We start from the raw sequence: 23,826 nt of genomic DNA on the forward strand, positions 1-23,826 counted from the left end.
AATACAGGGCACAATGGGAATTTAATAGAAAATACTGACTTTGGCATAGACTTTCTTGAACTATTCACTAGAACCAAATAAAGAATTCCATCTCTGCTAAAGAATTCTACAAGACAGTTCCAAAAACTATTGAAAGAATCTCACTGGCTATTACACTATATAGAGTAATACCTATAGAAATCCTATTAGTTTCATGCCTATTAAATTCTATTGGACTTTTCCATAAGAATAGCTAGTGGAAAGGATATTGCAGACACAGTCAAAAGAAAGCTCAGCAATACATTTTTATTTTTACTCTAAATTAATTTCTATAGAGTTCCTTTTTTTCAAATTACAAATTATGGACAGGCCTCTTCAAAAACTTACCTAACTCCCACTGAAAGTCAATGGGAGCTGGATGTCGAACTCTTTCAGGCACTTTTGAAAATCCCACCATACAGACATATTATATATAAAGGTAAATTAATCCAGCATCAAAATGCAGCTAATTCTGTGGCAGAACACAGCTTCAAAATAGAACAGCTTCGGTAACAGAACAGTGGAGAGACCTGGCATGGGAAAGAATTCCTTATCCAACTGTAGCAATATGGGAATTCAGGAAGATAAGCTAAACAATATTCTACTGAAATCCAGCCAGGACACCATGTCACTTGCCCCTGCTCTTCCAAAGAAATGCCTGGGGATCTTTAATCACCACCACTGATCAGGAAACCTTTAATATCTCATCTGAAAGATGGTACCCTAGCAGCATAGCTCCTCCTGATGCCATTCAGGGAAATGGTTCAGTTCTGACTCAGAGGGAAAACTGACACCAATACCACTTCCCACAGCACCATGGGTTTTTTTTCACAGATAATAAGGACAGAAGGAATCATGATGACCATCTAGCCTGACCTCCTGCATAACACATGCCATGAAACTTCAGTCTGTTATTCCTGCATCAAAACGAAGCCAACAATCTCTGGTTTAACTAGAGCATCTCTCTCAGAAAGGAATCCAATCTTGATTTAAAGACCAAGTGATGGAGAATCCACCATGTCTCTTGTTAGGCTTTTCCAGTGTTAATTATCCTCACTTAACAATTCACTCTTTATTTCACTTGAATGTATCTGGCTTCAGTGTCTAACCATTGGACCTTGTTATGCCTGTGTCTGCTACATTTCCTGGAGGTCTCCAGGTCTGTTCCTGCTTAGCTTGTGAGATTAAGGCCACATCATCTGAAATGGGAAGGCAGTAAGATTTGCAAGTGGCCACACATCTGACTGGCTCCCCACTTGCCAATAATATAAGAATGACCCTACTGGGTCAGACTATGGGTCCATCTAGCCTAAGATCCTGTCTTCTGTCAGTGGCCAGTGCCAGGTGCCCCAGAGGGAAGGAACAGAACAGGTAATCATCAAGTGATCCATCCCCTGTTGCTCATTCCCAGCTTCTGGCAAACAGAGGGTAGGGTATCCCCTGGGAAGGCTCTGTCCAATACTCACTGAAGTCAATGGAAGATTTTAGTTAATTTAACTAGACTTTGGATCAAGCTCTGAGTTAAGTTCTCAGAGGTCATAGGTGGTTGGCTCAGAAGCTGGGGCCTGAGTGCATACAAGGGAGTTGTTCACCCACCACATTAAACCTGTCTTATAGGCCAGAGCCATGCTACCAGACCAGGCAAAATATTCCAAGGCCCAAACCCCTTAGGTGTTGCACACCTTTATCTCAGAACTTTAGGCGCCAATCTTTCAATGATTTATGCACATGCTTAAGTTTAGCCAACATGAGTAGTTCTATTAATAAGTCTTTGCAGGATCAGGGCCTAAATTAGTAGGATTCCCTGCTCACCCATGAGATTTAAGATCATGTTCCTGATAGAATCCTGGCATTTGTCTTTCTCCACAAGCACATTTCTTCCTCTGCCTGTAACTCACCCAATCCAAGAGAAGTGCTGGCCGTCATTCTGCGGCAGTGGCTTCCACCTTCATTACTATGATTTCCTCGTAATCAATGCAATTTTATTCCTATAGGAATATGTGTGTGAAGTCAATACATTTTTACACCCAAAATCTAGATGGAAAGAGATGTAACAGGGGGCAAGGGGGAGGGATGTGTTTGCACACTAAAATCTTTTCAGAATGTTTAGCTTCAGAGCATGGGGGGTTTATGCTAAGAGTTGTAAAATCATATTAGTACACAGCCCTAGTTACTTATTGAACTGGAAAACAGCCATGAGGTATCTAATCCATCCCTCTGCTAATGCAGGATTGTTCCATAAACTCTATGTCTAGTGTTCTATCTAGTCTAGTATTACAATAGATGGAATAAAAGTTGCACTCAGTTTTCAATTTTATGGGATTTACTAAAGTCCAAGGAGACTTGTGACCTCTCAGCAGTATTAAGCTCCCAAATACCCTTATACAAAACTAAGGGGAAATAGGCTGTAATTTGTTTCCCTACATGATGTCTTTTCATACCTCACTCTTTCTCTCAGATCATTTGTCAAGGGTTTGCTGATCTCTTCTTATTAGTTAAAGGGGCTACAACAAGACGAACAAGAATGTTTGACCAACCATGTAATGTCATGAGTCATGGGTTTAATTTAGTTCCAACAGATTTTCATTATGACCTTGAAACCTTCTAACACAATAAACCAGACCAGGCCATGAGTATCAGAAAAGGGTGCCTGACAAATCCCAACAAACAATAACTTAATCAGTCCAGCAACGATCTGCGCTCTGTGTGTGTGGAAAGCCTGGTACAGCGCCAGCTTGGTTTATATTTCTGTCTCTAAGAAAACTGAGCAGAACTGAACTCTTTGCCTTATGGGGAAGCCCTATACAATTTGTTAGAAAATGGGGACCTTGCTATGGTTTTTAATTTTTAAACCATCCCGTAGAATGTATTAGTGAAGTCTAGTGCTGTGATAGAATTCTGTATGATTACAACCCCCCCGCCAGCCCCTATAGACAGGATCTCACTGGCTATTAAATCTAAGTGTATAGAGTAATTTCTATAGACATTTAATAGGTTTCTATTAAACGTTGACCATTGCCAGTTGCTGCCTAAAGATAGGCAGAATGGCTTTTTTTTCTTTTTTTTTTTCTGGAAATGAAGTATCCTGTGGCTCACCGACCCCTGCAAGGGGCAACGAGTCCCAGGATCTGGGCGAGCGGCCCCTTTAAGCTCAGGGTGAAGCTTGCTTGAGTAGAGAGGATCTTTTGAAGCTTCCTTGCACAGAGGGAGGGAGGGGAGAGGCTCTAAGATCCCTGCCATGGAAAGAGCTCGTTTTCCTAACGCACTGACTTTCCTGCCTCCCTTAGACAGCCCCGCCCCCACCCCCACCTAAAATCAAACAAACTCCACCCCAAACTTTTGTCAATCACCGCTTGTGTGCCAGGCAGAAGCGAGGGGGGCGCGGAGCAAGGAGAGGAAGGCGGATCTCCGGGGCTCTGGCTACATTCCTGCTCCTGCAGGCAGCAGCCCCGCTGCCGGCGGCTCTGCGGGGGTCATTTAAGAGCATCCTCCGAGGCGCTGGGTCCAGCTCCAGCTCACCGGGCTCCCGGCTTTCGGCCCTTGGCAGAGCAGCTGCAAGACGAGGAAAGTAGGTGGCAGAGGCTCCTCGTCTCTCTCCCCCCTCGGCAGGGCAACGTCAGACCCCTGGACTCTCCATCAGCTCCCGGCTTGACCTCCCCCCCCAGCCCGGCTCATTTGGGGGGCGGGGGTGATAGGACCCAGCAAGCCCCAGCGTCCCGGCTCCTGGAGTGAAGGAAGAGGCTGAATCCCAAGTGGGCTTTGCCGAGGGGGGGGGGGGAGGCGATGGCACCGGGACTGTGACTGAGTCACGGGGGGTGAGATCCCTGCCTCTCCGCCCCCGCCAGCCCAGCCAAAGCCCCTCGCCTGTTTCCAGGGGAGCCACTCGAGTCTCCAGCGGCGGCTGCTGCTGAAACTGACCCGCCCGCCAGCTTCTGCCTTCTCAGCAGGTTTGTTCCCGTCTCTCCCCTCCGCCCGCCGCCGGCCAGGGACCAAGGGGGTGTTTAGGCAGGACCGAGAGAGGGCAGGGAGCTGTGGCATAGACAGACACGCCTAACAGGGCCCGTTTGCCATCCCCCCACCTGCTGATGCTCGCTCGCCACTTGGCCGGGGACTGGCTCCCAGGTCTCCCGGAGGTGACATGCCCTTCGCTTTCTCCCTTCCCCCCCCCCCCCCCGACACATAGGGCTGGCTTGTCCGTGTCCCTGAGCAGGGCTGGATGGGGCTCAGCGGCTAGAGGAGTCGGCAAACGTCTCCCCTCTCTGCCCCAGGCGACCCCGCTAAAGTTAGTCCTTGAACTAAACTTTCGTCCTGCTTTTGGGTGGACATAGAGTACAGAGTTCTCTATGTCCAGTCGCCTATAGGAGTAGTATGGGCTTTAACCATTACAAGCCAGTACTGTGGCCAGGGCTGCATCAAACTAGCTTTTATTAAAATTATTTGCCATTGTAAGAAAACAAGCCTAATGCAGTGCCTAGGAAATCTTCCCCCCCTGCTGTACTTTGTCGATGAGAAAGCAACAATGCATGTTTCTAAGTGGTACATTTTTATGTTACAAAAAGGACAGCCAGCCATTCCATCGGTGACTGACATTTCTTAAACTAACTGCAATTTACATCTTGTGCTCACTAATCAGATTAAACTTCTAGGAGAAAGTTTATCTGAACATATTTGGTGTCTAGTTGCATGTAATAACATTGATCATGTCACTGATCTTTAAAAATGTATTCGAATTTTCTTTGAACATTCTTGCTTTGTTTCAATAATAGAAAGTGTGGACCCATGCACTGTCATTTTTAGCTATTAAATGGGATTTATTGGAAATCAAAAGACATGAAAATAGGTCTTTGTTTTCTGCCTTATTTCAGTCTTAGGTAATGCTAATTAAAGATGGGGTTCTCACTGATGAATACCAATAACGGATAATAAAAAGGTTAATTTTAATTGCAGTTAAGTAGATCAGAATATTTTCAACTGAGGCTATTGCTCAAAAATAAAGGAAATATGTTTATTGCTAAAAGTATCTGTATTTGGGTTTATTGTAACAACGAGTCTGAAATTAAAGAGATTAAAAATCCATCTAATTTCCATTATTAATTCCCCTCTTTCATTGTACTATTTAACATTCCTTTTTTAAAGCAAGATGGGGTTTAAAGAAATGACATTTTGAAATGGAAGGATTTCTGAGTTCTTTCCGGTCTAGCTAACAATCAAAGTGCTCCCGAGACTGCAAGAGGAGTAACTGTGCTCCATTTACAAATATTTTTTGCTCAAACAACCAGACAGCACCCCAAAAAAGTCAGAGTATTTAAAATGCCCACATTTTGCCCGTTCTAGTGATCTGAGGCATGCTACTGTTGCTCTGAGTACTGGCATGTTATACTGAGACTAAATTGCAATTTTTTCCATTTTAAACAAGTTTTTAAAAAGTATTTATCTTAGAAAACGTCCCGTGTGATCTGAACACCTTGAGGGAAAAAATGATGACAAACTTTTGTTTCTAAAATGAAATTTTATTTCTTGTTCCCAAGAAGAAATTTAAATTCTATTTTGCTATTGTGTAAAGAGCACCCTTTAAAAGTTACATTATGCTTTTGAATGTTCTCAGATGCATTTTAAATTATTTAGGATGAGGCTATACAGTACCAGACAGAGGTCAATGATGAGTAGACAGAGTGGTTGTACTGTTTTGAATGGGGAGGGTTGATGGTCATGCTTCTGGTGTTGTTTTGAGGATCGAGAGTGGAAGAAATTATAGAATAAGAGAGATAAACATACATAATAGATCAAATCATCCAAATTATCAGCCCCTTGTTATACAATCCCAAGTCAGAAAGAATAGTTCTACCTGGAAGATGTTTTAAAAGTGGTATTGATCAGTACATGACTTAAAATGATTACTCTGTAGCTTGTATAAGCATTTTGTTTAGTTTCTTCAATGAGAATTTGAAAAACAGTATTTTAAGGTGAACTTGTGTTGTTTTTTCTCAGTGCTTCTCCATTCCTCTAAATTGTCCTTAATTTTTTAATTTACATGTATAGTAAATCTTTCTGCTTTGAAACTGCGTCACTGAAACCTTGTGAAATCTGGGTCCAGGGTTCAATTTTTGATAAATTATCTGAAGATCACTTATCTAAAGAGGTCAAATGACTTGAACATATTTTTAAAAGTTTATATAATTGTTTAAATTGCCAGTGGTGAATTACTTTTCAAACTTTCATAAGGAAAACCAATACTGAGACTGTTTTAAAAAACCCACATGAATAACACTGTAAATTATTCCCAACTGTCCTTTTAATGAGACAATAATTTTCTTTATTGTGATTCACATGTTTATTAATTTGTTCCAGATTGGATTTAAAAAAAAAAAAAGATTCATGTTAATTACAATTTGATCAGTTTCCTCTTTTCACTCTAAGGAGACTGACAGTCTTGAAAAAGTCAGACAAAAGGCGCTCTGGCACCATTAGTGGAGCTTTCAGGGCAAGGCATACTTGATGACTATGCTCCATGCTAACAGGGTGTTGATATTAAGGATCTGCATGAATAAAGACTGGCATGTCATTTGCATATTGTGCCTTCAGTATAAAACTGCAGAATGCAGGGGTTATTAAGACAGGTTTCAAGGTAACGGTAAGAGTTAACTCCTGAACAATCAATTTTATGGAGTCCCAAAATATGAGGAGATGGGGGATGAATTGATTAGGGGTGAAATCCTGAACCTACTGAAATAAATGGGAATGCACATTAAAGGGTTAACATATATTCAAGGTTCAGATTACTCTTACCATGGCAAAGCTAAGGCATTACAACCAACATTCATACTTCCTTCTTTACATACAAAAGATCTGATTCTGTCCATGGAAAAGCTTCTAAACAAACTATTTCTCTTGTGAAAGAGGGTTCTAAGAATTTAGACTTTGCAAGTTCTTTGCTTTGCAATCAGAGAAGGACTTCATAAGATGTAATACCCACTTTTCAGCTTTTATGAAAGGGAATGTGGTCCCTTTTCCAAAAATGAAGCGATTTAATCTCAAGCCTAAAATGTTTCCACTAAACAAAGCTCTGTACAGACTTTTTTTGCTGTTGTTTTGTCTTGTCTTGTTTTCTGGCAGCTTTCGATTTTTATATGTTGGTTGAAATCATATTGGAGACCTTCATTTTAAGTAGTCCCAGAGGATTTCAGTCTTAAGTCTTTTCACATTTTCTTCCCAGCAACTCAACATTCTGCCCTTTGAAGGATTTTTCTTTCCTTTTTGTTGGCAAAGATGAGGAAAAAATGGAGATTGGAGGACTTTCAATTTATCTTTTCCTGTGTGCTCTGGCTCCTTTTCATAGATGGAGGTAAATCGGAACAAATAAAACGTAAGTAAACTTCAAAAGAAAAATGCATCTATCACATTAAACTAAATGTGGGGTTTCCTGTTGTCTATCAATTGTGCGTGTCAAATAAAAATTTTATATGTAATAGAACTTTAACAACGGTTTTGCATTAAAATAAGCCTAACGCTGAAAAAATGTGTCTGCTTGTTTTCATTTAGTAAAATCAAATCAAAATAAATTGTGGTCTATTTCCCTAAAACCATACAGTTTTCATCACATCATAAAGAACATAACACATCAAGCTGCCAAATCTGTTTTACTTCAGATATCCTGCATACAGAGTGTGCTTAATTGCATTTTAGTGACCTCTATAAACATCTGACAGATTATCTGGATTTTGTCCCATCCATAAGTCTATTGTGCTGAGGTTTTCAGCTAGTGTAAACCTCCTCCAAGGCAGACCTGTTGTGTTCCAAAAAACCTCATATGAACTGGATGAGAGATGCAATAGTCTTTGAGAAAATGAAGGATCCAGGCACTGTCAAAAACTTGGTGCGATATATTGAAAGGAACACAAAAAAGACAAAGGAAATATTTCTAGAAACCCAATGATCCATGGGAGATGTTAACACATTTCATAAAGAGTGAATGATAGGAAGGAGTAACTAACACCATACTCCAGTATCTATAGGAAGACTATGGTCTTGCTAGGAGACACCTAGTGCCTTTCGCGACCTGCATGTGCAGCTCTTTTGGCCTGTGTCTAAGCTCAGTGTTTGCACTTCAAGGAGTAGTCACAGACAGAGTGTCAAATCTTTCAAACCCAGCTTCTTGTCCTAAGCAAGTTGATGCAGCAAAAAATAAATTGAATTGCTCCAAAGAAGGCATTTTCTGCTCTCCTGAGCTTATTCACAAAAAAGAACTGTGCAAATTATCCTTGTCTAGAGCAGAGGCTGCACAGGAAAATTCAGCAACTTCCAGTTGCAACTTCAGCTCATTACTTTTTCAGACACTAAGCGTCATTCACCATGCAGCTGTCTGAAGTGAAAGCAGATCACTTTACACATGCTACCAGTAATCCCTGCATCTTGCTACCTGCTTTTAGCAGACTGAATGCTAAGGACATTCCACTCTCATTCTAATATTTGGGAGCCAAGTATTTGTGTGTTGTTTCAAGATGTGTTTGTAAGAAGGGTGATAATTTATCATGAGGCTTGACATTAACATTTACCAAAGCAGCATCACATAAGTAGATGGCTAAATGATACCAGTTGTGTGTGCTGTTAGTTGCAAGTGGAAAACTATACTTGTGAAATTAGAGGCCTTTGCTGCAAAATAGGCCCCTAAAATATTTTGCACACTGCTGCATAGATAAGATCAACACACTGTATCAAATAACACGCCATGCTCCTGTTTGATCTGGTTCTTAAACTATGGAACATGCCATATAAGTACAATGCACATTTCCTCATTCTGTCCTTCAACACTTCTGCTGTCCTGAGCAGAGACTGCTGCAATACCTTTGAAATTGGGAACATTTTATTTACTATGAATTAGGCTGAGGGAACTAAGCACTTTCATTTGTGACTTACAGAGGATTTGAACCCAAGTCTCTAGGATGTGAAAGGCTAATGAAGCAACCCAGTCTGAAAGCTACCACATCAGAAACCTGGGGAGTGTCCTGTCTAGAAACTGGTATCCAATATGAAGGCATTAATTTTTAAATTGTGTTCTCGAAGAAAAGGAAAAAGAAGAATTCTTTACGAATTTCTTTGCACCTTAAACAAACTCAGCTACCTGGGGTTTACTTAGAGTCCTAATTGAGATACCATAGCTACCACTGCTTTCCTGCACTGAAAAGGATTATTAATTCATAGCTCTTTCTATTCCATATTATTTTAACAGATTCAGAGACATACTGTGTGTTTCAAGATAAGAAGTACCGTGTAGGAGAAAGATGGCATCCCTACCTAGAACCCTATGGACTCGTTTATTGTGTTAACTGTCTTTGCTCAGAGGTAGGTCAATTCAGGTTTAGCTCTAGTGACTCCTTGCATGTCCTTAACTGAGTACATGTCTTTACACTGAATTTACATGGCAGTATGGCTCAATCCTACTCTCCTATAGTGTCCATCTCCCATTGGCTTCCACAGCAACTGCAGAAAGAAAAAGGTATTCCACAGCTGGGATTCGCTGCCTCAACAGAGAAGGGCAATTTTGGCAAAAATACATAGCTCATGCATGCTTTTACAGTGATGGAACAGGCAAGAGACTCCTTAACTACGCATCAGCCTTGCATATTCTTTGCATTGAACCATGACTCATATCAACTCTGCAGCCACATATGGTCCTAACCGTTTTGGATGGAAGATTAGACTGAGCCCAAGCTTGATTGTGTTGAGATCTAAATGCAACACCCAACTCTCCAATAAGGCATTCCCACAGTAAAGAAATCTCTTCCCTCGGAGCACTGGGGGAACTAGGCTGGGATGCCACAATTTATAAAAATCCAGGAAAAGGCAGGGAGAATGAAGGAGGAGAAAAGAAGGGGTTGGGGAGTAGGGAGAATTGGCTTTGACATGAAAGGATGAGCCCTTCTGGGCATGATTAGGCTCCCTTCAATTGGTGATTGATGTTTAGCTACCACAGTGATAGATCCCGTAGCAACGTGACAGATAGCTGGGGTCGGGGGGGGGGCGTATATCAGAGGGCAGAATTTGTCCCTTAAAGTGCTTTATAGTCATTTTAAACACAAAACCCACCATGGTTCAGGGATTTGAATCACTACCACGTGACACTCCAGATGTTGTGTTTGGTCTGCTATCTTTAATGCTCAATAAATTCTTTTGGACCATTTATCCCCCTGCAAATATAAAACACTGGGCCCTGTGCAGCACTTATCCTAAAGAATCTGCTACTTCACTTTCATGCGCACATACAAACAGTAGCACACAAGCTTGGCTTGGCATATCTTTTCCTCCTGCTGCTCAGAAACAAACCGAAAAAGGGGGAAAGTCTCTTTTTTAAAGTTATAGGGTTTGAGGACATGATCAGGCTCCCTTCAATTGGTGATTGATGTTTAGATACCACAGTGATAGACCCTGTGGCAACATGATAGCTGGGGGGGGAAGGGCATATCGGAGGGCAGAATTTCTCCCTGAGTGCTTTAAAAGGACTATACAGAAAACCCACCATGGTTCAGGGATTTGAATCACTAACACATGTGACACTCCAGAGTTTTAAAGTTATGAGGATTTTCCATTCACTTTTGCTGACCCTCCATGAATGTTTAAAAGTCCTTCTGAATCAATGGTAAAATGCTCATTAAACTGCTTGAAGGGTGATGCCCTATTGTAGGGGTTGGGGAAAATTAATTTGAGACGTTAGGTGTCTGAAGAGAAATCATCAATCAGTGATTTTTAGAAAGAAGTTAGAAAAGCTGGAGGAAAAGGAAAGCATGTGGAATGCAAACTTAGCGTATGAGGAAGGCCTCATAGGTATTAAAGTTAAAGGAGAACTGCCATGTTCCATGCAAACCCATTCATCATAAGATTCATGCAGGGAAAATCCTGTTTCCACAAACACACATGGACTGAATGACAACAGAACTGGTGCAAAGGGATATAGGAGGGGTGGAAGTAGGATAGAAGACCATGTCCGCTGTATGAAGGAGGCTACGCAGGATCTTTCATGAGGCTGTTACAACATTTCTGACATGGCTTAATAGAGGGTAGGTGCACCACCAAGCAGAGCCCAGAAGTGGCTCCCTGCACCTCAGGGACTACCTGGATCCACCAGCCAATTCCCTCCTCCCCCTCTTTGCAGGGGTGCAGAAGTAGCTGTGGAGTGGAAGCATGGCCACTCTGCAGCCTGGATGGGAGGATTTCCTGTGGACATCCCCAGTGCTCATCCATTTACTCCAGCTTCATGCTTGGACAAAGATTTAGCTCCAAGAAATGCCACCTGAATGTTGACCTATAGTGAGAAGGCTCTTATTTTAAGGGGGAAATTACTGCAGTAAATTAGTAGTAATTGGTATTTCACGTGTTACAGTGATTGCATGTTCCTGTTTAAAAGCAAAAGCTTCCAGGTTCAAAGTAAAGCAAGTACCTAAAGAGAACTCATTATCTCCCGCCAGGCAGGGACAGGTAGAGTTAGAATTGCACAAAGACTGTTAGCTTCAGCTAAGCAAACTGTTTATAAACTGCCAGATCATTATTCTATTCTGAAAAGTGACTCTATAAACAGGGCACCTTCTTACTCAATAGAGCTGCTCCCTGTGTGTGTTCAGAGTCAGATCTGCAGCCATCAGTGACTAAAAAAGTTTACTACTTTTTAAGCAATGCAGACACAGCTAAGACAGAAGGAGCTGAATTCTATTTTTCCTTGTTTATCATAATCAGAATGGCTTACTAAGTTCTAATCAGTTACAACAGTGTAAACCCACTGAAGGCAATGGTGTCTCTGAGGATAGCACTTGGCCTGCAGGACATATTATGTTAATGATGCACAAGAAGGAAAGAATCTAGCTTGGTTTTCAGAACTCAGGTTGCGTTTGCATGGCTAGTAATTCAAAACCCCATTTTGGGTCAATTTTTTGTTGATGTAAATAGGCAAAACTCCATTGAAGCCAATGGAGGCAGGCCCATTTACATCAGCAGAGAATTTAACATTTATACTGTCGCAATGCCTATGAACCAATCGGTCTGGGGTCCCATCAAGCAGACCTGTAGTAAATGACAGTCGCTGTGCCCCAAAGAGTTTACAACAAAAAGACTGGCCCGGTTTTTGCAACCCCAGCGCATCCAATCTATAATCATTGAGACACAACGTTTCAGAGTCATTTTGCAGAGTGGAATTGCACTTTATGACAACGACAAGGATTGCTTGTGTATAGTGACGGGACCATATCAAGACATTCTAATGCATGTTGGAGCCCAGTCAAATGGAAACTGATTGGCTGGGCCAGTCTCATAGTATTCTGATGGCCCATGTGAAGTTGAAATGGATTTATTTCATGCTACACCAGAAACTACAATCATTCACAAACGTAGCACAGCATCAATGTTCATGTTGAAGAGTCTTTCTTCTTTACAAACATTAACAGCTTTCATAGCTAACTTAAGGGTATGAATTAGGGCTGGGAAGTGGAAATCTGAAATAGTCTTTTCTGGTGTAATGTCTAGTCTTTTCTGGTGTAACATAGATGGTTTATAGACATTGGAGACTGAATATTCCCTGTGCTTTAATTATAAATCAAACCTAGATATGGTCAAACAGAATATTACATGAATTATGAATAATGAATCCTATTCCCAAATCCTGCTCATGTTTCTTAGAAAAATAACTATTTATCAACTGGTTTCCTTTGCCTATTGGGGAATCAATACAATGAGAACAGAGGACTCTCTGCAGGTTTAGTGGAAGAATTAAAAATTACAGACTCTATGATCTCTTTTGGTCTCAAATGAATCCTCAGCAGGGGGTTCCTCAGAGACCTATCATCCATCATATATTCCTTAGCCTTGGAAAAGCAGTTTCTAAGTATAATTTGGCTCAAAAGACACTTGAATACACAAGTGAAAATTGTTGCAATCCCATTTCTAGATGCTCCCTTTGATTTGAAAGCATTTATGCTATTTTGTGGATTTATTCCACATTCTAATTTCAGTTCCTGCAGTGTAAATCTGGAATCAGTGGAGTTACCCAGGCTTACACTGGTGTAACGGAGATCAGAATCTGGCCCATAACAACAGTCTTCAGCACAATACCTAGATGCAGAATAGAGGGCACAATACCCAATCCATGCATTTAATTGTTGCATTCCTTCCCCAGAATGGGAACGTATTATGCAGCAGAATAAGATGTCCAAGCCTACACTGCCCTACCCCAGTGCATGTGCCACAGCTGTGCTGCCCACGATGCCCAGGTAATGAACGTTTGCAGAATCATAATTTGCTCTTGAATGTACTCTATTATTCTGGGCTATAGGAAGCAGGGAACTTCCACGACTAGGAAACTGATTAAAAGCTTTCATGCAGAAAACCCCAGTATACACTCCTTTTATAATAGGAGGGAGACTTGTTCTATGTTATAATAAGCCCTAGTATTTCCTACAGTGGTTTCTTCTGGGATTTCTTTGTAATGCTTAGCATGACCGTGGAGCTAAGATTTATTTTTTAAAGTGGTCACTTACAGATTCTGCAGCATTACTAATTAGTTGTTCCAAAACGCTCTGACCAATGTGCAATTGTACAACATCACTGTATAACTGGAGTCCTACCTCTCATATCCTAGTATAACTTGTAATTAAGGATGGCTATAAATCACAGAAGCAGAGCTGTTGAAGTTTATGACTATATACATCTGATTAGTTACTGTATAGTAAATTCTTGCAGACTGTACATTTATTAGACGTTCATTGTTAAGAGCCACTGAACGAAGGAGGTTACGCAGAATCTCTCATGAGGCTGTTACAGCATTCCCGACATGGCCTAAAGGCTGGTGGGTTTGACTGGCTTTTTCCCCTAAGCATGTCTCTTAATGGTACCCCTCGTTTCCAGCTATAAAAGGCTATTTATGCAGCGCTGTAGAAAGGGTGTTTATTTGGCTCTCTCTGGAGAGAGTTTTGTTGTCTGAGAAAAGAACCGTTCCACTACTGAAATGTGTGAGCAGAGGGCGGTACCTGAGAGGAGGGCTGTGAACATGGGCGTCAGTCTGCTACTCATCAGGGCTAGGAGAATATTTGAAGTCCCTGCGCACAACGCAAGCATAACACACTGACCAGTATGTTATAGTCACCCTCTGTGCCCAACACGGGCAGTTGGTATCAAAGGCCAGAGGAGGCCAAGCTTACCCTATCCCAGGCCTGTGGCCATGCTGATGCTCTATCCTGAGGCCCTGCCCTCACTCCTCCTCTCCCCCGAAGCCAGCGGGGCTCAGCTCAGCTCGGGTCTCGGGCCGGTGGCAGCTCGGGCTGGTGGCCCATGGCAGCTGGGGTGGGGTCAGGCCAAGGGCCCGGGGTGGCTGGGGAGCTCTAGCCAACCAGCCAGCACGGCTGGGGTGGGTCGGCTGGGGCTCCTCCAGCCGCAGGGAGGGGGGTTCAGGGCTCCTCTGGCTGCACCAGCAGGTGAGGGTGTGTGCTTGGGCAGAAGGGGTGGTGTCTGGGGGCTAGCCTCCCCAAAAGGGGGGTTCACCTGCCACCCATGGTGCCCAGAGGATAAGAGTCTGTTACAGCTCTCAGCTAGGGAGCATGGCTCCAACAGCAGCTCATGGTCTTAGCTCTAGAGGTCCCTGGTTCAATCCTTTGCATCAGTCAAGACTGCAGCTGTCACACAAGCTCAACTGATTAATTTGGCTAAATCTATCTCCTAATCTCTCCTGCTCAGCAGTACAGGGCTGCTCCCTCCAGGAAGTTTTCCAATACTCTGTCCTGGCTACATTTGTATCCCAAGCAATAAGGCTTTCAACCCTCAACTTGTGAGATTACACTGCACAGAGTACTAGATTTTGGGTCCTCACAAATGAGGACATGCAATAGGCCTTACCTGAATGAATACCCGCAAGCAGAAAGTTGAAGGCCTGACCTAGAACTTCCCCGGGTGCACAAGGGTGAAGTAATGACAGCAGGACTGCAGGCATTCAGCAGTAATTCAGGAAACGAACAGCAGCCACCTGGTAGTCAGAGGGCGAGTAGCCTCTAGGGAGGCAGGACTCCATGGGCAGTTGTTAGGGTCAGGGTTGAAGCACACACAGATTTTTTTGATTGCTTTCCTGCAACATGTGCATCCTAAACCTCCAGGATCCAGCCTTGGGGAGAAAACCTTGCTTGGAGAAAGCACGCTTATTGTTAGCTGCTGCAGCAGGTTGTAGTAATGTTATTTCCTACAATGATGGGAAACTCCAGTGATTACTCTAATTTTTTTTTTATTAACCAAATGCAAATAGAGAATTATCCACCAAAAAAACCCAATCACAGATGAATACAAAACAAAAGCACAAATCACATGTGTTGGACTAAGGTCAGGGCAGGCAACCTGAAGCCCTTGGCAGATGAGGGGATTATTCTGCCTCTTACTGGACCTCTGTCAATAATTATCATTTCTAAACCTCAATGGGTTTCTGATCACATGGCCACTTAGCATTCTCAAGGCAGTTCTTTCTTCAGTGACCTCTTCGCCCACAGAGGTGCATCTGACACTTGGTGCCTGTTTCTCCTGTTCCTGGTGCTTTTCATTGTCAGCATGGAAGTACAGTCTGTAGCCTTCTGGAGGTCCTCAAGAGATGGAAAGACAGTCGTCTTTCTCCTTAGCTGCCTTTAGACGTCATGTTCCTCTCTTGGAATGACCCGCTGCCGTGTTTATTACACGTATCCTTGGTCTGGACTGTTACATTAGCAGGTTGCCAGCCACTTTTTGTTTGGAACAGAACATGTCTATCTTGCAAATGAAGGTAATGGTTTGACATTCTTTGGGTATTTCTCTGCTTCTAGTATCCTGGTGCACAGCTCTTTTAGGGGGCAGACAGTGTCTTTGTTATGTTTGCATAGTGCCTAGCATGATGGGCCTTGGCCCCTTGGTGCTACCATAATGAATACTAAATACTTCAGCGTTATCTGGCTCTAAGACTTTTTCTATAAACTGGTGATCGCAATAAAGGCCTGAGAAAATGTGTTGCAATATTCTAGCAATGCTAAGTATGGATCCCTTGAAACTCCCAGAGCTCTTTTATCAAATCAAGTGTAGCTGTTTGTATTGACTTTTGCTATCATAGCAAGTGTTTGACATGGTGTACTCGAACTGACAGATCAAAAATTGCCAGAAAGCCACTCGTGAATTGTGGGCCATTATCTCTTCTTAACTCATTATACAGTGAGTTATCACATTGCTAATTGATGTGTTGGGCACCAGTTCATTTTAAAAATGTGAACAGTCGTCCACCAATGAGTAATCTTTTTATTTTTAATTGAAATAGATCTGCACCAACCTTGGACCAAGGGTGATGGCTCATGTGGTTTCAGTAATTCTTTTACATTCTGCCTCCTGCATTGGCTGTAGATTTCATACTTGGATGCCTTATCTTCAGTAATAGTATTCATGACTGACAAGAATAGGAAAGTGAGGCGCTATTCTCATACCTCTCAATCCAGACTATGCGCTCATGGTGTGTGGTAGTATGATACAATGTCCTTTGTGCAGAATCCCATGATATGCAGGAATTTCATCTCTATGGTCCAAATAAATATTGTTGCTTGAAAGCGCTGGAGCTTTTGCCATTGGCCATTCATTTGAATTGCCATCTTAAATGTCTGTAAGATTCAATCATGTGTTTCTCATCAGAGCTTCCCAAACTGCATTTCAGAAATGGGTCGTACTTGAGTAATGTGACTTCGGACTCTTCCTCCCACTGCTCCACAAGCACTGTATAGTGTCATCCCCCAAATACATATCTCCTTATATAATGAACAGAGGTAATGCCAGGACGCGAGAACTTTAATTGGAAACTGGTACTTCATAGCAACCCCAGGGGGAGAGGCTGTTGAGGGGGATCCTTCTGAGGGAAGTTGGCACCAAAAGGTGCAGTTTCCACCCCCGACTCTCCTTTTGCCAACGTGAATTTTACCCATTGTCAAATGCACATATTACATGCGATGTATCGTCTAATTTTCTCCAATGCCTCCCAGCTGCTGCCATAGGTTCATGGCAAACCTTTCCATAATATTTTCATGTTTGTTGTCCTTTGAAGCGTAGTTTTAATTTTGCTGGTAAATCCAGGCTCTGTGTCTTTCATACACAGAGATTATTCTTCCTTTACAGCTCTGTGAACCATTTGCTTTATTACCCGAGTTAGATTATGCTGATAGTACAAGGATCTTCCAGAAAACTGAGATCACTTTTTAGCTGGTGCCACACAATGGAAACTTCTGTGCGTGTTCATGAGCCCAGGTACCAAAGGACAGATGTCCTCATCTAAAAGGGCATCAAAACAATTGGTACCCTAGCTGGCAATCTAAAATGACCGAAGAATTAGCTTACAATGGGCCATGGAATCTGAACTCCTTACTTGCACCTAAAGCTTGTCCATCCAGATCAGGATGGAGGTACTTTTGCAGGATGGGATAGGGGAACCTTGCACTGCAACTGTTTGATCGGGATCAGTTCTGTTAGAGAACTTCAGTCTGCCGGCCTGTCTGAATGGTACCGTTCATGGCAACAAAGTGCCCTGATTAGTTTTTAAGGCATGTAGATGAATCCCACAGTCATGACATTACTATGGACAACAAAATTTATAAATGTAACTAATTTAAAATATAAACTATACATTTTCAACATTGAGTAATGTGCCTGACTCATTCCAATATGGAGCATTCAAAGTAAGGTTTAAGATGATAAAGGGAATATTTGAATACGAGGTGTTGCAAATTTAAAATAGGAGTAAAAATGTACACTTCACTATTTTAGATAGGGTTTCCATATTCCACTTGCTGCTTTGATCTTCAGATATGTTTTGCTGGGTAAGCCAACATATTGGCATATGAATCAGCCCATCTGGCTCCATCATTTTTTAAGCTTACTGCCCAGATACACACACTGACTTCCAGGAATTTTCCTGATTAGTAACACATTTATGTTCAGGCTCCTGTGGTGGTATGATTTTTCAGCATGTATCAAATTCAATCTGTTTCTTTTCTCATTTAATTTTTTATTCAGATATTGAAATAGCTGTAACAGCAAAATGTGAGGCAGTGGTATACAAATACATAACTCAACACAAGAAGAGATTTCTTGCAACAGTCATATGTAGTCATAGTAAAATGTCACTTAAATATACAGATTCAATCCTGCAAACTGCTGAGAGCTCTCACCTCTCACTGACTTGCATATTATGTATAAATATAGGGACGTGTATATTACAATGCATGTTGCATTGGATTAGAAGAAGGGTTCTCAACCTGGTGGTCATGAAAAGCTTTCAGGGGCCACCACCACTCTGCATCTCCCATACTGTTAAATGGGAGGGGGCCAATTATATCCTGGCTAGGAAGAATAGAGATTCAGGGAGTTACAGTATAAAAAGTTTGAGAGCCACTGGATTAGAACACCACTTTCAAGGGTAAATGACTTACCTGAGGGACATTGAAATCTAAATTGATGGGAAAACAAATTAGGGGCCTATATCCTATTGAAGTCAAGGAGAGTTTTAATTAACTTTAATGGGAACAAGGTCAGGCCTAAATAGAAAGGTTAGGAAGAAGGAGAAAAAAACCAAACAAACCAGGAAGTAGTAATAGCAAAGGATGTGCAGCTGACCTACCATCAAACTGACACTGTTGGTGCAAGAGTGGTTGGTTTCTCCCATATAGAATGTATCTGACAATGCACTGTATGAAACTGTAGTAGGAATAAATCTCAACTCCTTACCTTCTTGAAGATTTCAAGTGGACTAGAAGAAAAATACTCTGTACCAAATTCTGTATGAACAACACATCAAAGAATACAGGATCTTCTCTACGAAGAAACAAACCTGAATCAGTAACACAGATCCAAGCACCAAGAATTTTGTGGGAATTTGGATTTGGATCCAAAATTCACAGCTTGCTTTTGAAACCCCAGATCCAAACAACCCCAGTCTGTGTGGCAGTCTACATCTAGATCTGCAATTTGCACTGTGGTCCATGCGTATATCCTGCTAGCAATTAGTTTTTCATGTTTAACTCACCAACATGAAAAGCAGAATATACCCAATTCTAAAATAACTTTATCACTAGGAGTTCTTATATCTCCCATGTAATTAGACTGTCTACACTTACCGTGGATTGACACTGTGGCAATCGATCCATTGGGGATCAATTTAGTGGGTCTAGTGAAGACCCGCTAAATTGACCGCAGATCGCTCTCCCATCGATTCCAGTACGCCACTGGAATGAGAAGCATAAGGGTTTCTCCCATCGACCCAGTGTGGTGTAGACACTACAATAAGTCGACCTAAGCTCCATCAACTCCAGCTGTGTTATTCACATTGCTGGAGTTGCATAACTTAGGTTGGTTTAACCCTGTAGTGTAGACCTGCCCTCAGTGTGGTCATATTCAGTAGAAAATAATATTGATATAGTGCCTTCTCACTGGTGTCTCACAATACGATCAGCAGAAGGCACCACAGCTACAAAGCAGGATTCAGCCACAAGCCATATTAAAATTTAGTCTTTGAGATATTAAGTCTTTGTGAAGCAAAAGAAATAGAATGTCACCTGCAGTTTGGAAGATATTCCTAATGGCTGGAACAAAATGAACTGCCCAGCACCCACCTGCCATTAAGCCTAATTCTCCCCAACTGGGGACTAGGCAGCAGAGGGGAATAGAAATGCCACAAGCTGAAACTGGGGAAGTTTCTTCTGGATTCTCCCATCAGGCCAAAGGGAAGACTTAAAATATGGAAGGCCACCAAGTGGCAACCAAATAGGGGACTCGTTATTAAGGAGACCTTGCTAAGTGAAGGTCCCAGTCAGCATTTGACAACTTGCCTTCTGTAACAGGGCTAGTCAGCCCTGATTACAGAATGAGGCACACCTAGGCTGTATCAGGTAGTTCCCTATCGAGGGCAGCAGGTGCCTGCAATGATGGGAAAGCTGTGGCAGGACTGAGGAAAGATTCTGGTAGAAAAAACCCTGAGACCAAATGAATTACCCTAGGCAGGGACATCTGCAGGAAAGAGCTTGCAAAGACCCCAGGGAGGAAGGCCTGGGAGGAAGAGAAACCTTGGGTTGTGGGGACATAGAAATGGATTTTGTTTGGGGATTTTGAGTTTGATTTGCTGTTTATTTTTAGATTAATAAACCCAGTTCCCAAGGAAGGATATTGTGGCCAAGAAAAAGCCCGAAGTGAAGTTTTATTTGAACAGTACAAGAAGGGAAACTGAGGCAGGATCCCACTAGTGTGACGCTAGGAAATGAGGGGCACCCAGGAGTTGGCCAGCCTGGTTACACCCTCCCTTAGATTCACCCCTCAGGGCTTTCCATCCTTCCCCCACCCTAGTAGAAGTGGGAGGTTCCTCACCTACAATCTTCTATATGGAGACCCTTTGCCTTCTGAATGCCATCCCCTTGCTCTAGTTCCATAAGTGACTGAGCAGCAGGACTTGTTCAGCAGCTGTGCTGCCAGGTGCTCCACCAGCTTCCTATGGAACACCACCCTCCACACCAAAGCAAAATGGAGTTCCGAACCAGGGCTGGGGCAGAAGCATAAACTGAGCCTGTCTACAACAATTTACTCCTCTCTGCAGTATGGGGGTATTCTTTGAGAGGGAGAGGGGAAGGCCAGGATGAGAAAAAATCCCGCAGACACCTGCCAGCTTTCTCTAACTCTGCAAAGAGGCTTTCCTGGGGGTTGAGACTAAGAGGGGAGCATGCTGTGCCAGTGGCACTGCCCCTTTTGTGATGACTGGGGTGTGGCCGTCCTGCTCATTGCTCCTGCACCCCATTCCTGTTTGTTTCCTGGTTCCTGCTCCCTGAACTCAGTGTTCCAGCTCCTTTGTGTGTGTTGGATGTGGGCAGTTACTCAGGGCCTGCTGCTACATACCTGCCATTTGGACTGTTATGTGTTTTCAGACTGTTGCTGACTTAACTGGTTCGTGGCTATTACATATTTTCATTGACCACCTGTGTATCTTGTTTCAATTTCCTTGTGTTTTGAGATTGCTGTTCTGGAGTGCATCAGAGCATTACATTATGGCAACAAGTGGGTCTATTCTGCAACCCACGCTGCCTACTCATCGTAGGGCTGTTAACTGGTGACACTTTATTCGGAATTTTCTGAACTACATACCAATCCTGCAACTCTTCCATGCTGCTAAGTTACCCTTGCTGCAGAACTGCTTAAGCCATGATGGCATTGATGTTTATGGTGGACTCCTGGAACCCACAGTCTCCTTTGATGCAGCTGTGCAGTGCCGCAATGAGTATTTCAGCCTTGCAGATTCTGTTCTGCTAGAGGAAAACATTTTTTAAAGCTCGCCAGCAGCCCAATGAAACCATATGTGAGTTTGCATGTTGTCTGTGGCAGGTGGCCCAGGACTGTGAATTTGGGGATGTTATGATGATCATGCTCAGGGATGTTTGTGATTGGCATAGCCAATAACCACCTGGGCAAATGGTTACTCGGTGAAGATGCTAGAACTCAAACTTTTGGTGCCGTGATCACTAAGAGGGAGGCATGTGAGAGGGCTCAGGCTGAAAGGGGCTCCGTGTCTCAGACTGCAGATAACTTTTTGTCTACACTTAAACCAGCATCTGCTCCTCCTGCTTCCATCACCCAGAGTCATATGGTGCCACCTACTCCCGCTCCACAGCAAAAGTTTCTGGGTCCTCGCTGTGGTAGAATGGGTCACTTGGCCAATTGCCTGCCTGGCTAGAACTGCTATGTGCCAGAAATGCCGTGTGCTGGACTTGGGGGAAGGAAGGATATTGTAAGTTTGTGTGCCATGGTACACCGGTTCACAATGATGGGAGGCCTGCAGTGGATACTGTAAATGTGGAGCTGCATGAGACTACCTTTACTCGGGACCCTGATGTTTCCTTAGTATAACTAAGTACTAGAAATGTCCATACTGGGTATGGAAGGTGCTCTTCCCCTCATCTCCTTTCCGGATCCATACCAAGTTGTATGCTCCACAGAGGTCAAGTTTCAGGAAGATCTTGACAGAGCAAAGCCTCTGAGGATTAATTGACTTGGGGTAGGGATACCGGTTGCAAACAGTGACCTTATTTAGCATCCTGTAGTCCACTCAGAGTGGCAGGGATCAATCCTTTTTTTACGAAGAAGATCAGTGTCCCAGCTGGAGAGGCTAATGGATATATCAGGTGGGAGGGATAGCTCAGTGGTTTGAGCATTGGCCTGCTAAAACCCAGTGTTGTGTGTTCAATCCTTGAGGGGGCCACTTAGGGATGTGGGGCAAAAATTGGTCCTGCTAGTGAAGGCAGGGGGCTGGACTTGATGACCTTTCAAGGTCCCTTCCAGTTCTAGGAGATTGGTACATCTCTAATTATATGAACCCCTTTCAAAGGTTCTCTTGAAGGTAGCTCTGGACGGCCTATATCTTGGTCTCTGAGACAGTATATGTGTCCAAAGGGAAGCTCTGTTCCCAGTGGAAGATCAAGGGGGCAGTGATAACTGTGATGGGGCAGCAAGGTATCCGCTTTCTGCTTGTCAAACTTGTCGAGGAAGTCCTGGTAGCATAGGGGCTGTACAAAGAGATGTGGAAGATGCTGCAGTCACAGCCAAATTTATCTGATAATGGAATCTGGTTGCTGGTTGGTGGTCAAGGGTGGGGGCGGCAGGTGGTGTGGCTTGAACTTGCAGGACTGTAATCTGTGACTGCAGATTTTATACAGCACCCACTATCCTTGAGAGGGAGACGTTGGTCTTGTTGGGATCCCTGCTCACAGAGCTGGACCCCTATTTCCCTGAATGATCCCTTCCTTTTAAATGGGCGGCTCAAACTCTCAGGAGAACGGGTTGTAGGAGTCAGGTCTAGTGGTTGGAGTCTAAATGCCATAGCGCAGTATCAAGATGGTCAGAACCAGGAACCAAGACTGAGGCATAGAACTATAGCCAGAGCCAAGGGTTGAGACAGAGTCAGAGCCAGAAATCAGAGCAGAGGGTCAGAACCGGATTACCTGGAGGCTTGTCTGATTTGCACAGGTATTATGCCTGCATGTAAAAATTGGACATTTACATGCTCAGAAAGCAAGTGAAGTCTCTTACTGGGCAACTCAGTACAAAGACTGGGTGCATAGTTGCACAAACAAGTTAGGTGCAAAATGGCACAATTGACATTTGAAAAAGTCAGAGTCTCAGGAGTTCAGGAAAATGAGTGGGTTTGATATTCTAACAATATGGAGTTTGAAAGACTCATGTCAGAATGTCATAGAGCATCAGAAATTAGTGACCAACTATCCTGGTATTGCTCATTTACTCATTACCAGCAACAGATGAACCTCAGAATCCCTGGAAGTTTGGCTCAGGTGAGTACCCAAAGTTCAGAATAGGCTTATCTGAACCTCTTGATGCCCCAAATCTGAAATAGAAACATAATGAGAACAGGCTTTCCTGGGTGGTTTCCACTACTCCCACTACTCAGGGTTTAACTCAATGTTCAGTGTTGCTTTGCAGTTCACCTATAATACTAGATTTATTAGCACTGCTAGTTAATCTCACCAGGTGGAATAATTGTCACACCCAGTTTCTTTTGGTCATTTAAAAAAAAAAGTCCATTTGAAAATCAGCTACACAACATGCCTTGAAATAAACCCATATCTATATACACGGATTAGGCGGTTGCAATTTCTCAGTACTTTGGACTACCATGATATCTCGTTGAGAATTTTTCAAAAGTATTTGGTGAAAAGACAGATTCGGCAGAGCTTCCAGAATGTTTCAAGTACAGCTCAAAATGCATCGAGTCCATGCAGTTTGCTACTGTGGAAGGTTGGG

General features: G+C 42.9%; 1 protein-coding gene across 2 annotated transcripts in view; it reads left to right on the plus strand.

The window, feature by feature from the left end:
• The first annotated feature begins 3,403 nt into the window (after nucleotides 1-3,403).
• Nucleotides 3,404-23,826, plus strand: part of CHRDL1 (chordin like 1) — a 59,704-nt gene continuing 39,281 nt past the window's right edge. The window contains exons 1-4 of one of the 2 annotated variants that reach the window (XM_039489980.1): nucleotides 3,404-3,965; nucleotides 7,232-7,381; nucleotides 9,245-9,357; nucleotides 13,175-13,268. In XM_039489980.1, the coding sequence (XP_039345914.1) occupies nucleotides 7,285-7,381; nucleotides 9,245-9,357; nucleotides 13,175-13,268 (304 nt within the window). In that variant the 5' untranslated portion in view covers nucleotides 3,404-3,965; nucleotides 7,232-7,284. The remainder of the gene's footprint in view (nucleotides 3,966-7,231; nucleotides 7,382-9,244; nucleotides 9,358-13,174; nucleotides 13,269-23,826) is intronic. The other variant, XM_039489981.1, reaches the window with a different exon arrangement.

The sequence above is a fragment of the Mauremys reevesii genome, linkage group 9, assembly GCF_016161935.1.
Source record: "Mauremys reevesii isolate NIE-2019 linkage group 9, ASM1616193v1, whole genome shotgun sequence".
In the NCBI taxonomy this organism is placed as follows: Eukaryota; Metazoa; Chordata; order Testudines; family Geoemydidae; genus Mauremys; species Mauremys reevesii.